The 16,638-nt window shown below is 39.6% G+C and overlaps 1 protein-coding gene across 10 annotated transcripts in view; it reads left to right on the top strand.

The window, feature by feature from the left end:
- LOC125767345 (cysteine-rich motor neuron 1 protein) overlaps positions 1-16,638 on the top strand; it is a 226,182-nt gene that overhangs the window by 60,528 nt on the left and 149,016 nt on the right. For all 10 annotated transcript variants that reach the window (XM_049433839.1, XM_049433838.1, XM_049433835.1 and 7 more), the window contains exon 3: positions 5,998-6,125. In XM_049433839.1, the coding sequence (XP_049289796.1) occupies positions 5,998-6,125 (128 nt within the window). The remainder of the gene's footprint in view (positions 1-5,997; positions 6,126-16,638) is intronic.

The raw sequence follows: 16,638 nt of genomic DNA on the forward strand, positions 1-16,638 counted from the left end.
TATATTTGTTTTGTTTCGATATGAGTTTTTGAGCAACTTTTAAACACATTTAGAGAACAGACGACAAAACCTTTAACGTCGATCATCTGTCGAAGTTTCGTTCGGGGGTTCGCAAAGATCAGACAAAGTTTGCCCACCGAAGTTAAACTGCTTCGAGTGGTTAGCACAGTGTCGAATCCAGGCAAATGATATGGGTGAAGCTAATGTCATCAGCAACCTGGCAGCATTGCAGAGCCATGTAAAGTTTTACACAAATGTAGCTTATTTCTTTCTTTTTTTAAGTTTCTCTTTGCTTCTTTTCTGAAGCTGTCGAAAAATTTCGCTCCGTTGATCCAAAAGTCCTTGAAGAAGTTAGGCTTGGAGATACCAAAATTTACATATGAGAAATTCCTCTTCGCTCAGCGCTTTTGGAAAGGAACGTTCCAATTCCTTCCACGAATATTTCTAGGGCTGTTCTTTGCTGGTCACGATCCCGATGCCCGAGATTGTGGTATGACATGTTGCAAAATATTTATTTATCGCTGCGGTAGATTGTGGAGCAAAGTTAACACACGTGTTAGCAGAAGTTTGCCTGAATTCTGAGAAATCACAAACTCATCGCGGAGAAGGAATTTAAGCAAGAAGTTGTTAAGTTTAAGTTTTGTCGGTCGAACACGAACTGCGTTTTATATTTAATATTTTTCTATCATCTTAAGATTCGTTTTAAGTATGACTTAGCCTTATGAATGTATAGTAACAAACGAAAAAAAATGAGGAATGGAGAGAAATGCTAGACAATTTTTTTGCTCAGCTAGAACGGCCTGGGCTAGACAGAAGTTGATATTTAAACAAATTCAATCAATCAATTACAACTCAGACATGTAAAGAAGGTTGATAGGCGTTCCGCAACTCCTTCAGAGATGTTGATTAATCAAGATTTAGAGTAGATCAAAGGATTGCAACTTTATTCTTATGATACTCCTTGCGCGGTGAATTCTGGATGATATATCTTGACCATATCTCATATCAACGTATGTCCTGAAAAACTTTTTGCTAATCGCCAACCATAGAAAAACATTCTTGGGAAACATCAATCCAGATCAATGTCCAGTAGGTACCCTTATCCATTAAAAATTCTAGCAATTCCATTCTTCCTTTCAATCTCCACTCATATTCGAACAACCTTGACTGACACTTTAGTACTTTTATAGCTAGTTCTTCATAGTTGTGCTCAGTTGTCTCGATCTCTATTGCTTGACTTTCGGGCTTCATTGTTAGCATCTTTTTCAGTTTTTGATCACGTGTGAAGTTGAGAATCAGAAATCAGAACTTCAGAAATCACAACTTCCTCCAGACTTATCTCAATTTTTTAGTTCCAGAGATAGATAGATAGGAACTCAAGGAAAACATATCTAAAATCGGTCTTTTGTTCTGGGCCTATGTTCTTAAAGCAATCGGCTGTACGCATTGAAGAACTCAAAGTTGACTTTATATTTTCTCTTTACATCTAAATTAAAAAGAAAAACTTTTTTGCGAGTTAATTGTATTTTTCCTAAATTTACATTCTCATGGATTTCAAGGATACAAATCCAACTAGTACTTGGAGTTGTTTGCTGATTTTCACTTTTTTTTTGCCAAGTTATTTACAATAAAAATCACTTCACGCTCGAAACAAAATCTCATCATGATTGTAAGGTGTAATTACAATTTCTTACGAACGAAGCTTAAATACACCCACGGCTGAAAGCACCGGAATGGGTCACAATAGTTACGCCCGCAAGCTTCTCATAAATGTCGTTTGCAATGGCTGCCCAACCTTATGTATATTGACGTGAACTACACGCCATAAATTAGCCGCTTTATCGCTATACCCGCTGCACCCGAACCAACCCGGGTTCGAAAAGCGAATCGTAAAACCATGCTTTAGCTTCAAATTTATATCTTCCAAATAGTGCAATTAACACCGCACCATCGACACACCTCCCCCTTGTACAAATCGTTCCCGCGTTGGCCGCAAGTTTCAATCCGCAGGTGGGAATGTTGGATATTTCTTTTTCTCTGCTTCACAGTTCGCCTCTACGCCCGTGTTGAGTAGTGCGCGAGTAACGCTTACCTTGAACGTTAATTTATGGTCACTTCGTGCGAAGCGCCCATTTCGGAAATCAGTACGTATATGTAGCGTGTGTGAGCGTGAAAGAGAGAGAAAGGAGAGAGACAGCTCAAACAATACGAGTACTGAGAAGCGAATATCACGCGACCATTTTACCATCCATAGTTGGAGTGGAGCTCACATTTGGGTTCCTTGTAGAGTTAAAATGTGCTTAAAAATTGACTCTTGTTCATTTGGTCAGTACGCTGTAAATTACCTTCCTACGCTAATTACGCCCTTTGAGGGAAAAATAGTTTAAAAATGGAAGAAAACAAAGGAAAATGGGGAAGAAAAGAATTATTAAACTTAATAAATAAGCATTTGCGCTAAAACAGAAGTGAGGACTTAAGTGAATCCTCAATAAAATTCTCATTCAAATGTGAACCAATATCTCTTCAACAAAAAAAAGGAGATTCTTTGAATCCTAAACCCATTTTGGATTTTTTAAATGTTTATTTCCCAAGTGTTTTTTTACCTTCTCTCCACCGAATGCTTTCTTTTGTTCTACCCCGGTGTACCCGAACGAAAAAAAGGCAGTGTTACAAACTTTTTCCTCCAAATCTACCGCGTTCAATCCCTTGGAGGTACACGTTTGCTGGGTTAATATTATGTTGCCTATTTGAGAAAAAACGTTAAGGCACTCCGACGGTAGTTACGGGCTCCACCAAATCTCTTGACAGCAAATTCCCGTGATTCGCTCCGTATTTGCATGCTACGAATCGGAACAAAACCGTATCGTGTCTACAGGGTGTGTGGGTGTGCTTGTGCAGATCAGTAGAAGCCCTTTTTCTCACCTAGAAAGAAAAATAGTTTCGTTCAGCGCTGCTCTTCTGCTGAGCTTCACCCGGGCCAAAATGGTAGACAACTGTGTCTGCTTCATATACGTCTCACTTGCTCTGTTTTGTTTTCTCCCTGTCTCTGTGTGGATGTGTTTACTTGTGTATTGCAAATCCTTGCTCTTTTTGACACCTTGATCGAGATCCCTTTTTACGATCGTTCCACATGCTCTGCCGGACAACGTGAGGTTTCGTGCTGTATTTGGAAAGTTTGTTTTTTTATTTCTTCTTCTGCAGGTTGATAGTCCTAAAGCATTCCCACCTTCGCAATAGCATCGGTTCTGTTGCTTCGTTATGCTTGTTCATTTTTCACCACCACCTCCATGTGATGGTCGGATGGGAAAGGCTATTGCTCCCTTCAAACGTTATATGTTTCCCCCTTGCTTCCGTAAGCCAGTTTTGCACGCTCTCACTCGGTGGGGGTGTCAATAATATGCTGGGCCAATAATATGCTGTTGCCCCGTTTCCCAAGCGGCGCAGAAGGGTCAAAGCAAATAATAGCAAAAGGAAAAGCAATGCGAAAGGGGTGGTGGGGGAGGGAGAAAAAATCACGACAAGCGATGAATATTCAACGGAACGTAAACCCCACCAACGAAAGTTGGTCGAAAGCAGCCCAGAGCGATCTGGATGAACTATGAATTTCTTAGTTTTCTCTGTACCAACGGTCCTTTGGCGTCCGGGGAACGCTGTGCGGGTGTGGAACAAAATACCACCCTCGGCAGGGTTTTAGTAGGTACAAGGTACAAGAAAAAGGAGGTGCTGATTATTTGCTGATAAACCACTCGCTCCACTCTGGGCGTGGGTGGGAAGAAGAAGAAAAAAACCACCCGAAGAACACAACACGGCCATGTGATTCGTGAAAGGAAAGGTTTGGTGTTAGTTGAAGCAGCAGCAGTCGCAGAACTTTGGTCTTTACTGTTGAAGTCCACTGGCTTGACCATGGGCGGTGGCATTGTGATGCAGAGGATTATCGTCGGTAGAACTTTTTGGGTGTAATTTTTGTGTTTTTTTTTGTTCTGGTTGTCGTTATTCCTACTATTCATGTATTCGTGTGAAGGGAAAGTTTTAGTACACTGGGAAGGTACGGGGGGTGAGGGATCTTAATGGACATGGGTAGGTTCAAAAAGTTCAGAGGTCGTGCTTGGTTGTGGATTGAGATAGGACAGAATCCTCTACAGCTGGTAATTGTTAGTCATTTGTCTAACCATTGCATTCGGTACCGTTTGCTCGGACCGACCGGTTGGATGAAAGAAAAGAAGGAACAAGGAGAGTGTTAAATATAGTTGACTGTTTTGAATGATAACCTTCTTTCGAATTGTCCTAACGACCTTCGGTGTGACATGTTCGGTTTTCATAGGTGCTTATTTAGTGTTTTAAATCGTGCCAATTCCATTTTCTAATAATGGTTCACAATGTTCCTTAGGAAGGATAAAAATTGCATTTCAAACGAGGGACATGTGTTCAAAGTTTCAAACACATCTGCTTCTTTTCGCAACATTGGTTGACTTAATGGTAGCGATTATCATTCGCGAGCACAGTGGATAATTTCGGACAAGTGACGGGGTAAAATTAAATTAAAAAAAAAACGTATTTTTATTGAATTAGCCATTCCGCCTCGTCCTAATGGAAATATTTTTTTTATTGTTTTAAATAATCGCAATCATAACCATTGTCATTTAAGTTTACCATTGTGATACAGTTTTTGGAAATTAAAATGTAAAATGTTATGAATTTTTATCACACGGTGCAAAGTTACTGTATAAAAAACTGTATCCTTTGTATCAAATTCTGTAAAAGTTCACATTAAAATAAGTGTTTTTATTATTCAAACTAGTGATGGGCAAAATGATGTTTTGGTCGTAATCAATCTCGGCGAGCTATAAATTTACCAAAATCGATGCAGGATAGTAGATGAGGAATTAGATTCAGAAATCGGATGCGGAATTGATTATAGAATCGGTTCCGGAATTGGTTCCTGAACCAGAAACGATTACTAAAACTGAATCGGAAACAGAACCGATTTCGAACACAAAATCGGAACCAGACAGTCTCGATTCCGAGTACCCATCACTAATTGAAACGCTTCAATCTGCCATGTTTTTTTTTAATTTTTATGAAATAAAATCTACACAAAATATGCGATCAAAAACTCCATATAAAAATGAGCTTTTTTAAAGTGTTGACAGAATTAATCCTTCAACAGACTTTTACGGAAAAGAGACCTACTTTTTTTTTTGAAACTTTACTAATTTAATTGTATACAATTTCCATTTTTGAGCATTGGTATAATTTTAATTCGGCATTTCTTTTACTCTGTTAAATGCGCAATGTGCGACGAAGCGGGCAATTAACCATGGAGACGCCTGGTTATTATGGGATGGTTTGGGATGTAGTTTTCCACTCATTTCATCGGTTGATCGAAAGTCCCTAGTTACCTTCTCTTCCCCCTTAACAACATTCAACCACCATCACACATGTGGTTTTCGGTAAGCACTTTTCCGTCAAACCAAAATCGATGCTCATAAAACCCAATGGCAAAAAGTCACGAACTGTGATTCTTCGGTGGTGTGTATGTGTGTGAGTGTGGCCGAAGGGTACCAGCGGAAAATGATTGCTATAGTTATTTCTCGTGTACGGCCGTAGGGAAGTATTTTTGTTAAGTGAAATAAAAAGTCAAAAAAAAAAAACGTCTGCAAAAAACACTACTACACGTTGTTTTGGAGTGATGGAAATTGTTAAATTTTATATCCCTACGAGCACAATCAGCAGCACACTCGACATGTACATTGCTGGTCCTGTTATTACCCTCGCAGCTATTCGCGTTCGGTGAATTATTGTACAACTGTTTCCTGACTACAGCAAATTTCCACCACCCCTTCCCTCCCCCGATCCCGTTTCATTTTCCCACCGGCACCTTTACACATTTTTATTGTTCAACTTCTAGTTTTTTTTTTGGTTCTTGCTTTGCTGCCTGATTCCAATTTTTCTCACTGATTTATGCTACCATTCCCCCATCACGGTTTATCGCTACAGGTGCTGCAAAGTGTGTGCACGAACACTCGGCGAGGCGTGCGGTGGACCGGGCGGATTTTCCGGGACGTGTGAACCACCACTTAGCTGCGTTTCCAAGCCACCGGTCGGTGGTTCTGGCGTCTGTATGGGTAAGTAGAGCTTGTGGTCATACGCACCAACTTTTCAAATGGCCATTATCGAGATGGTGCAAACCCCTGTTCTGTAAATGGTTATTCGAGGGACTGGAATCATAATCATGTGTTGGGCACAGATGATCGGTTCGTTACGCAACACAGGTCAACCTTAGAAAGGCGGGGAGGAAACCCGAAACCGAGGAGATTCAATTTGTCAACCGGCCAGTCAGGAGGTCAACTTCATAAATTGAACCGCCGTGAAAGTACGTTATATGGGGAGGAGAGAGTCGATTAAATTGTAGTACCAAAAATACAAAAAAAAGAAACGCTCATGCAGGATAACGAATAGTGATTACATCGATACAAAGTGGTTTGATTCCAATTTACACTTCATAAACTTATCGATTAACGATGTGGTTAAAATGCGCACCAAGCATTTAAATTGAAACGTTTCAACGATGATGAAAACATGAAATTAATGGATATGGTTGGTGGTTGAGTAAAAACGTTTACCATTTTGCTGCCAGGTTTGTGCTGGTTTGTGCTGCCAGTAATTATGTTTTATGTGATGAGTCGTTTGTTAATTAGTATAATTAAATGAACGTATTTTAATTACGTATTACGTATTATCAAAATAGTTTACTGTTATTAGAAAAAAAGTATCTTTTATATGAAAATATTAACTCTGAGAACGAAAAATTTTACGTATTAATTTTTTTATATGCTTTAATTTTTTTTAGCGATTTTTTTTTGGAAACTAATTTTCTTTCGATGAAAAACTTTTTAGGCGTACAGTTTGTGCGCTGTGAATAATAATATGGTGAGAGAGCAAAAAGCCTTTTTACCCCATATTTACTAACATAAAGAACTAATGTTCCGCCCACGATCATATCATCTTTTGATTCGCTCCTTTGTGGTAATGGTCCGAGCTTACCAAAAGTAAACAGTGTTTCAACAGTTTATTTTCCGATCGAGAATTGGATATCTACGGTTTCTTTTGATATTTACAAAACTTCCTACAATATATTTCCAAAAAAAAGTCTTTTTAAGAATCGGTATACAAACTTCAGATACGGACAAAAAAGAGCTAAAAGTAATATTTTTATCAAGCAAAGGGAAATAAAAAATGGTTGAATTATTAGTCTTTTCTTTAAATATGATTGGGTGACCCAGTGTTGATAGTGACACCAGTCTCTACATGTCCCTGACCTGGGATCAAATCCCATCCGGGCTAAATCCCCGTATGCAGGACTGAATATCCTACTACGAGGAAATAAAGTCAAGGAAAGCCAGTAATGGCGTTCCAAGACTTATTGAGGTTGTAGTGCCACAAAAGAAGAAAGAAATATTTTACAAGAAATGTTGGTAGAATAAGACAAAATTTTTCTTTTTTCTGAAATGTTGTCGTATTGTCAACGATGGCACATTTTCTGTCATCGGCACAGGCGATTTTAGAACTCTTCCCATGTTTGGATTTTTCATAATATAATTCTACCAAACAAACAAAAAATTCAATATATTTTTATACCAATCCTTTTATAACTTTTTTCTTATTTTACACCAACACAATTACAAAATCAAATGGTTAACGTAATGGACAATCCGCAGCTTTTTCTAAGCATGAGAAACATGGTAATGGAAAGACCCATGGGAAAATATTTTTCCACCATATTTCACTAGCTAGAAAATTTGTTGACGAAAGTAAAAAACACCCTAACTGTATGTTTATGGAAAAGATTGGAGATGAAGCAGCGGAAAAAGAAGAAGAAAAAGAGACAACAAAAAAAGCACGCAAAACAGACAAGCACAAACATAAGCGAGTAAATATTAGCTCTAGCCGCCGGGAAGCTTCCGGTGCACATGGCTACGGGAAGTTTGTCGTTCTGCCAGAAATGCGACGGTTTCGCCTGCAGTGGGCGGCATCATGCCACACCGGACACATGGTTCTGCTGTAGCTGAAGCCGGGAATCTAAGAACCATCAATACGTGGGACGTGGGTTGACGCTGGGCGAGTGAACGAAACGCTTACCGTTGCGCGCTGTCCGGTGGATGGTTCTGTTGAGAGGAGATTTAATTAAAATGAAATTAAATCTGTTCCAAAGTAATTCCCCGGTCCGGTCGAACGTCCGACGTTTTCGTGTAGAAACTTCACCCGGAGTCTCGGTGTCGTCGTTTCTAGAGCGGACGGGAGGAATAATACAGCTGACAAGGGAGAAACGGGACACAGAGCATTGACAAGACAAGTCATCGCCTGGGACCACGGCAAGACCGTGGAAACGAAAAGAAGTTTATTAATCATCAGTTATTTAGAACGGTAATGAAGAGTGCTTGGAGAAGAGAGTGAGCTCACATCGGGAGTGGTCACATCATTTCATCGTAATCTCTATGACTGCTGAAGATTGACGCCTGTTTAAAGATGGATTGCAATTGTCATCGTTAAAGCGACCCCAAACACCAGAGTACTTAAGCAAGATTGACGCAGAAATTGTATCTATTGCAAGGCTAGAATAACACCATCATTGTTGCTGCACTTGAATTGGAAACCGATTTACGCCACTAAACTATGGCGCTGGATGATTATGACCTGACCTGTCTTGTAATTACTTTTCCGTACATTACGACAATTGTGGCTAGATGCATGTCACCACACATTAAGATCACGTTACAAATTATCCTCAGCTAATGTGCCCTGGAACGGTCTTACGAAGGAGTTGAAAGACTTTGGGTGGCACGTGCATTACCTTTCTTTCTGCCTTTCCAACGGTTTCCCGACGGTCATTAACACCGCTGTTTTCCCATCATGTCGTTTTGCTGCAGGGCGAATGAACTAATGGAATGTAAGCAAATCACAAAGAGCTCTCTCTTTCTTTCTCTCTTCTATGAAGAGCTTTATAGCTAGAGGACAACAGTTAGCAAAAGTAAAATAGGTGGGTTAGTTACAAGAAAAAAATGCACATAAATTAAGAAGCTTCCGGTGTGGGTGCAAAACCGGAAGGTATGAGGAGTCTGTTGCAAATTATTCTCTCAGTTTACACTCCATAGCGGTGTGTTTTTTTTTCCTCAACTTTTCAATTTTTTTTCTTATGCTTTACTCCCCCCCCCAATTGTGCCATAAGGTTGAAAGAGATACTGCACATTGAGTAACTATTGTTCGGTGTTTTTTCTTGTTGTATAGCGGTGTGCAGTTACTACCACTGTTTTGTACCCTTCCGGGTGTAAAAGCTTTTATTTATCACAAAACCACCAGTTCTGGACCACGTAGCTTGTAGCTTTTCCCGGTATTCCTAGCAAACGGCACGACAACGTTGTGCCCAGTACCGTCCACTGAAAAATTGGATTGTAACTTAGCAAAGGGGAACCGTGTAAGGGATGGGTGAAGCGTAGTGATGGGCGCTCCGGAGTACACCCATGGCTGCGGAGCCAGTTCCGAAGCCGGATTGTTTTCTCGCTTTGACAGGTTTGATTATTAGTTAGGCAGAGTGTGAAAGCATGTTGTTTTTCACTAGTTGGGCCTTCGAAATTGTTGGTTCAAATCCGGTTTCGGAGCCGTTGGTTGGGAACTAGCATCGATTCCGGAGTCGATTCCAGTTTCGGAGCCGGTACCGGAGTCGGTTTCAGAGTCGGCTTCGGAGGCGGTTCCGGAGTCAGTTCGGGAGTCGATTCCGGAATCGGTTCCGGAGTCGAATCCGGAGTCGGTTCCGGAGTCGGTTCCGGAGTCGGTTCCGGAGTCGGTTCCGGAGTCGGTTCCGGAGTCGGTTCCGGAGTCGGTTCCGGAGTCGGTTCCGGAGTCGGTTCCGGTGTCTGTTCCGGGGGTAGCGGTTTCAATTCCAGAGTTGGGTCCGGATTCGATTCCAGAATCAGTTCCGGAGTCAGTTCCGGAGTCGGTTCCGAGTCGGTTCAGGAATCGATTCCAGAATCAGTTCCGGTTTCGGAGTCGGTTCCGGAGTCCTTTCCGGAGTCGGTTCCGGTGTCAGTTCCGGAGTCGATTGCGGTGTCAGTTCCAGAGTCGGTTCGGGAGTCGATTCCGGAGCCTGTTACGGAGTTCGTGACGGAACCATTGGCTCGGATTCGGTTCCAGTTTTGGAGCCGGTTCCAAAACTGTTTGTAAGCGGCGGAAGACTCCTGCCCTGAATCCGGCTGTGGAACCGTTTTTCCCATCACTAGTTAAGAGAGAATAGGTGACCACCTCTGTCTTTCAGGATAGATTAACCCATTTTATCTGTTTCCTGTGGTTTCCCACAGCCTTCAGAAGCAATGTTCATTGTGGGCCAGCGGGAAAGTTCATTCGTGCTATTGCTGGTTGTTGTATATTTTTTTAATGGCGCTTTAGCCACTCATGACAGCAGAAAAAAATCCACTCATTTCATTCTACCTCTAGTGTGCAGCTGGAATTTATTCTACCAGTCACATCCATCTTCCATTCCCACGCGTATCGGTAGTAGTTGTACAAAAAGCAAATTTGTTAACGATATTTTAGAACATTGAACTCCTGAGGTACCGTGTATCCGCATTAGGGTCACTGTCTGATACAGCATCTAAGCAACTAGGCTTCAGCACCAGTTCTCGTTCATAAATTCAATGTATCTGACTGAGCTTGATCGGGGCTGCTGGGTGGGAATGTGCATTCGATTTGTATTGGATGGTGATCGAGGAACAAAAAAAAGTTATACCTTCAAGTGAAAGGTAGTATCGATCGTGCCCAATAACGGGCAAACAGAATTTGTTCCACTCAATCTAGCTGTCGATGTTGAATATGTTGCTGCTGCTAGCAGCTTATTCCGAATCCGAAAGGTTCTACCATATTGAGGGTGCCAGGAAGAGGAAGTACCGCAGCTTCAGTGCGATATCAGTTTCATTTTCATTCTCCAAGGATTGCCCAGAATATCAAAACGAGGAAGAAAAAAAATCTCCTTATGGACAGAGTACAGAGGCGCATTTCGGATTTGGAGACTGTGGTGGGAAAATTGTCTGAGAAAATTCAGCCACTTTTCAAACTGGATGCAAAGTTGGACAGGTACAGTGGTGGTGGTGGTGATGTCGTATAGTGGGGGGTTTGGGTAAATTGGATTTCTGTGGTCTTGCACCGATGCGATGGCACTGATGAAACACCTTCGGGCGGGTTTCGTTTTCCAGGGTGGAGGACGGAAGGTAACCAATGGAGTTTCGGAAAACAGTGAACCAAAAATGGTGCAGCGAGCAAATTGTTCATACATTTCTAGCCAGCAGGACGATACCGATGGTTCTTAGAAAGGTTAGCAAACGGTAGAATGGATGAAGATTTGCTGCAAATTGTTTTGTTACGTTATTCCACTTGGGATAGTTTGGGATGTTTTTTTTTTAAATATGTTGCTTAGTAGCACTTTAAAACGAGCTGTTTATATTGAGAAACCTCGCATGACAGTTATATGGAAAGAGTAAAGTTTAAAATAATTTCAATAAATATGTCTTTTCCAATATGCGTTTTAAACGCAACAAAAATGAAAAATCGTTCAACATTGTACGTAACTTAAATGCAAATACTTTCTCTTAACGAGAGCTGTACAAGCTACCAAACACATGCACACAAAAAAATCGGATGAATACATTTTCAATTTTCCCTTAATCAGCTTACTTAACAGAAATATGAAGTAAGCTGGAAAAATGATGAAAAGCCAGGCGAAAAAAAATCCAACGTTTGTTTGCATAAAAACTGGGAAAAATACAAGCAAATGGTCAAAGCAAAAAACGCCTTTACCGACGCAAGCTTCAAAAAGTTAGAAAAGGGTTCTGGCATGGGCAGCATCTGTTCCCACGTGGGATCAGTTTTTGGTGATGTGTGGGGTTTGGGGTTTTTTTTGAATGGCATGAAAAAAACCAGTCAGCTTTTGCCTGCTGCCATGACTTGGTGTGACTGCTTTTGAAGGTACGGTTGAAGATTACCTTTCAAACCCAAAATAGAACGCCCAAAAAAATGTGTTGCTGAATGTTCGCAGCAGTTGGGAGTTTCGTGAAGCTCGTGTCATGAACATGTTGCCATTGGTTGAACAGCAAAGCGTAATGGTAAGAGATTTTGAAAGCATAGAATTAGTAAGATAATTAGCTGAAGGGGTTTACATTTCTGTCATTGGAATTGATATAAATAATCTATCTCGGTAAAAAGAGAGCAGTGAAAGTGGGATTTGTCAATGTTTTTGGGTACCGTGTTTCTTTGTGATGCATAGAGACGGTTCGTTTGAATATGCAGATAGAAAAGACAGTTTTGCTTTTTTTTGGATAGAAAATTTCATGCATCACATTTGCAATAAATAACATTGCAAATGTGATGCATGAAATTTTCTACCCAAAAAAAAGCACGGAGGGTAGACCTCATAAGCTTGTTGAATGCAATTGTTTTGTTCTTTAAGATTCGTTCATGAATAATTCTGGCCACATCATATTATGCTTTTTGAATTTCTATTCCGAATCTTCTACTATAGAAAGATTTTTTTAGATTCATCAAGCGATATCTTACTTACAAAAAAATGAGAAAAGATAGCAAAAATTTGCATAACGAGTATCGTGTAGCATTATTTTGAAGGACAATAAATGTCAAGCATTTTTTAGTATACAAAAATTTAATTATTATACAAAATAGTTTATGTAATAGCAAAACGTACTTTCACTCAATAGGGGGTAATACAACAATAATCCATCATAATAAAATAAAAATAAAATAAAATTTATTACTTTAACAAAATACTTCTTTCTTCATAAAAGAAAAAAAAACAACAGAAATTTGAGTTAAATTAATTAAAATAATGTGAGTCAATTCTTCAAAAATACTTCTTCTTCTTCTTTTTGTCTTAACAACCTCTATAAGGTCATTCCGGCCATTTTTGGCTTACTAGACTTATTTTTACCACGTAGCCGGATAGTCAGTCCTTGCTCCGAGGGGACTGTCCGGATGGGAATTAATACCCAGTCCTGTCGCGTGGAACTGGCACTTTTTACTACGTACCGCTATGTACTATATCCAAAACGAATCAAGTCTAGCAGTTGTCAACTGAACGATTCATTAAAATTTTTCTTCTTAAATGTGTCCATTGATGCTTTAAAATTAACGATACGTTGCTCAAAATGTCACACTTCGTCCGAGCTACGAAAAAAGTTTTCATTAACATTCCGCACACAATCTTGCACTCGAGTGAGAAATCAGTCTCAGTCGGTGGAAAATTCGATTCGGACGAAATTCTTGACGCACGAAACCCATTCGAAGTTTTATCGAGTGCTGGCCCGGTATGATGGGGAATCCTTACCAAAAACACCACCGACACCGTGCCGTGGGGGTTAGAAAGCATTAGCTAAAAAGACACAAAGCAACGCGTAGTGCGATGCTGTACTTTTATTTACTCTTTTGGCTTCTTCACGAGAAACCGTTTCGTACTTGCGAGCTCGTACCGCACAAAAATACGCTACCAAGTCGGTCGTTGACGACCGATGACACCGAGGGATGGATTGTAATCTTCGCTTGAAAAACCCAACCACACCTTCACAGCGTCAGAGGCGTATGTTTTCCGAAACGTTATTCTCGGAAACGGTCGAAGCATTTATTAGATTCCGGAATAAATTTATTCCATCCACACACAGACACACAGTTCGGATGTTTGCTTCGTGGAAATTGAATGCGCGAGACGAATGCTGAGTCGTCCTTGCAAAACGACGACTCGCTTTACGAATATTCGCTGGTCATTCGTTTTTGGATTCTTTTTTTTTTGGGAGGTTTTCTAGCTCACTCATTCAATTTTCTCTTCATGCCATAATTTTCCTTACACAACGTTTCCTTTCACTTTTGGTAAGACACAAAGGTGTTGAATCGATTTGGAATGTGATCTCTTAAATGCGGGAACAAATTGACTTTCTTTGCGATTGTGAAGACGTAGGTTATGCATGGTAACGTCGGAACAATGCCTGTGTTAGCTAGAAGATTACCTTATTTTATGGTTACGCCTATGATTATGTTCTTTTCCTTTGCTTTCTCCCTTTTCGGAAGGATTTGGTGACCATTGGAGAGGTCGACCATGACACGTGCGACCACCTTTCACGAGCAAATGGGCCGATGAATCGTTGGTAACACATTGCGATGTAGATCCATGATGAACTATACAGCGGCACGTGAATGGTGTCCCTATTACTAGAAAAACAAGAATATTTTTTTTTACTTACTTAAAGAGATATTGTTTTGGAATAAACAATGAATCCTCCTACTGCATTTTCGTTATTAATTTGATTAAAACGCCAAAATTTAATTTTAAATTGCATGACCTGAAATGAAAATTTGTTCCTAACTAATTTACATCACACGTTTTAATAATCGATTACAATGGAATGCGATTTTTCCACCTCACACATAAGCAATGTAATCCAATCGTACTTAACAATTAAGAATATTAAAGCCTATGATTGTTCATCGATGGTCTCCAACCCACGATAATGGAATTTCCATAATATGAAATCACGCCCATCCGTTTGCCATCGCCGCCCCCCCATACCATTCCACGAGCAAACAGGTTTCGATTTCGATTGGCCATATTTGTAACCACAAGATACAAATTGTAATATGTGTTTCGGATGGAACCCAATTTGTACAATGTTTTCGGTACCGGTGGTTCCGCAAAAGCTGTAGGCACTTTGTGTGACCTTATTAAATGTTCATGCTCACCATCAAATCGGATTGACCAGGCACAACGAGGTTTATTGGCTAGGAAAGGATAGGCGAGTGGAGTTGATTTGATTTTCCAATGTGAATTGCTCTAAAATACAGTCCCTTTGTTGGAATATTTGATGCGTAGGAAGGCAGGAGTACCTGCAAAAACCAAAAAACGAATGATGAAAAGGTAATCATTACAGGGTTCGGTTGGTAAAATGAAGATAAAACACAATAAAGTAGATGTTAGAAACATATTGATGTTAGAACATATTTTGAAATGTTCATTGCAAATCAATATTAAACAAAAGCATATAAATTTGCATTCATAGAATACTTGAAACAATCATGTTTTTTTATTTATTTTAAGCTTCATTCACCAGAACAATGATGAGAAATACAATAAAAAGTAGATATGTATGAAAAAAGAATTAAAATCGTGGGAGTCCCAAAGGAAAGGAAGAAATCGTTCCGAGATTGAGTTAACTTGTAATCAAGATTGGATCAGATTGTGCTTTTTTTAGGGTGGAGGTTTCAAAAGATAACGATATATATGGTAGATGTGGGATGATAAAATCCGCCTAACTTGACCCGTATCCGTAAAATCTCTCGTTGCTTTTACACTGTAGCCAGCACACGATTTAGCCTGTGGCGAGGACATACAAACCAATTCAATTTCAAACCGACCCTACTACCAATGTTTTGGTTTTAGGATAATCTCATGCGTTTCAGTCAGGGCTGGAGCCCACATTAGCGTAATATGCTATCGTATATGGTATGGTTTTAATTTTGTGGGAGAAGCTTTCTACCAGCTTCAATTGGAAAAAAATTGTTTAGAGAAAGGGTTTTTTATATGAATAAAACGATATTTTGCTTTGGAATCCAACAAAAAATCTTCTAATGTGATGGAGACGCATGGTATTTTTGAGTTTGTCACAGAAATCGGTAAAATTTAAATTAACTTGATATTAAAAAAACATGTATTTTAAACCTAGTTTATAGTTTAAATTAAGCTATCTTTGATATATTTATTTCATAATACTACCTTAAAAAACGAACTGTTTATCTACTTTTCCGATGGAGCCGCCTGGTCATTTTTAGATTTTTTAAAATTGGGATTAAAATCTACTATTCTGTATTATAATACGGGAAAGACGGATTATTGAGCTTTCAAGTAGAACTCTGTGCGATATATGTGCTTCTTGTCATATTAATCGCATTATATCGTTCTAAAACAAAGCTATCCGTCTAGCTTTTTCTGATGGAGACGCCTGGTTGTATTTAGATTACCGCACATGAGAATATAATCAAATAGGTTGTGTTACGAGAAAGCCTGATTATTGAACTTTGAAAACAAAATTGTTTGAAATATGTGTTAATGCTACGTGTTAATAGCATCGTATTTTTATTAAACAAAGCTAGATAAAGAGTTTCTTTCCTGATGGAGACGCCTGGTCATTCGTAGTTTACTACCTACGCCTCAATTTCAACCTTTTTTTCAATTTGTTCTGTAATTTACCTCTTTCCAGAATCAAAATGATTCTTTTAATATCATAAATTGGCTTCTATTTTTCCTTTAAAGAAATTTAACATGAAAATTCGCTAGAACTTTTAAGCATCGTTGCACCGATTAGGTTGTGTATGTTTCTACACATCCTTCCCATTCCACCTGCCATAAGCAAAACCGAATCCTTTTCTTTTGTAGTCAAACTCGTTGATTGGGTGATTTTTCATCATCGTTTACATACATTTCCCATTCGCATTTCTCTAGCCGAATGCTGTTACCTTGTGCGCTTGATCCGCAATGCTCGTTTGATACAAATTGGGTAAGGAAAAGGGTGGCATAATGGGGGGGGGGGGGGGAGT

Source organism: Anopheles funestus, chromosome 3RL (genome assembly GCF_943734845.2).
Source record: "Anopheles funestus chromosome 3RL, idAnoFuneDA-416_04, whole genome shotgun sequence".
NCBI classification, from domain to species: domain Eukaryota; kingdom Metazoa; phylum Arthropoda; class Insecta; order Diptera; family Culicidae; genus Anopheles; species Anopheles funestus.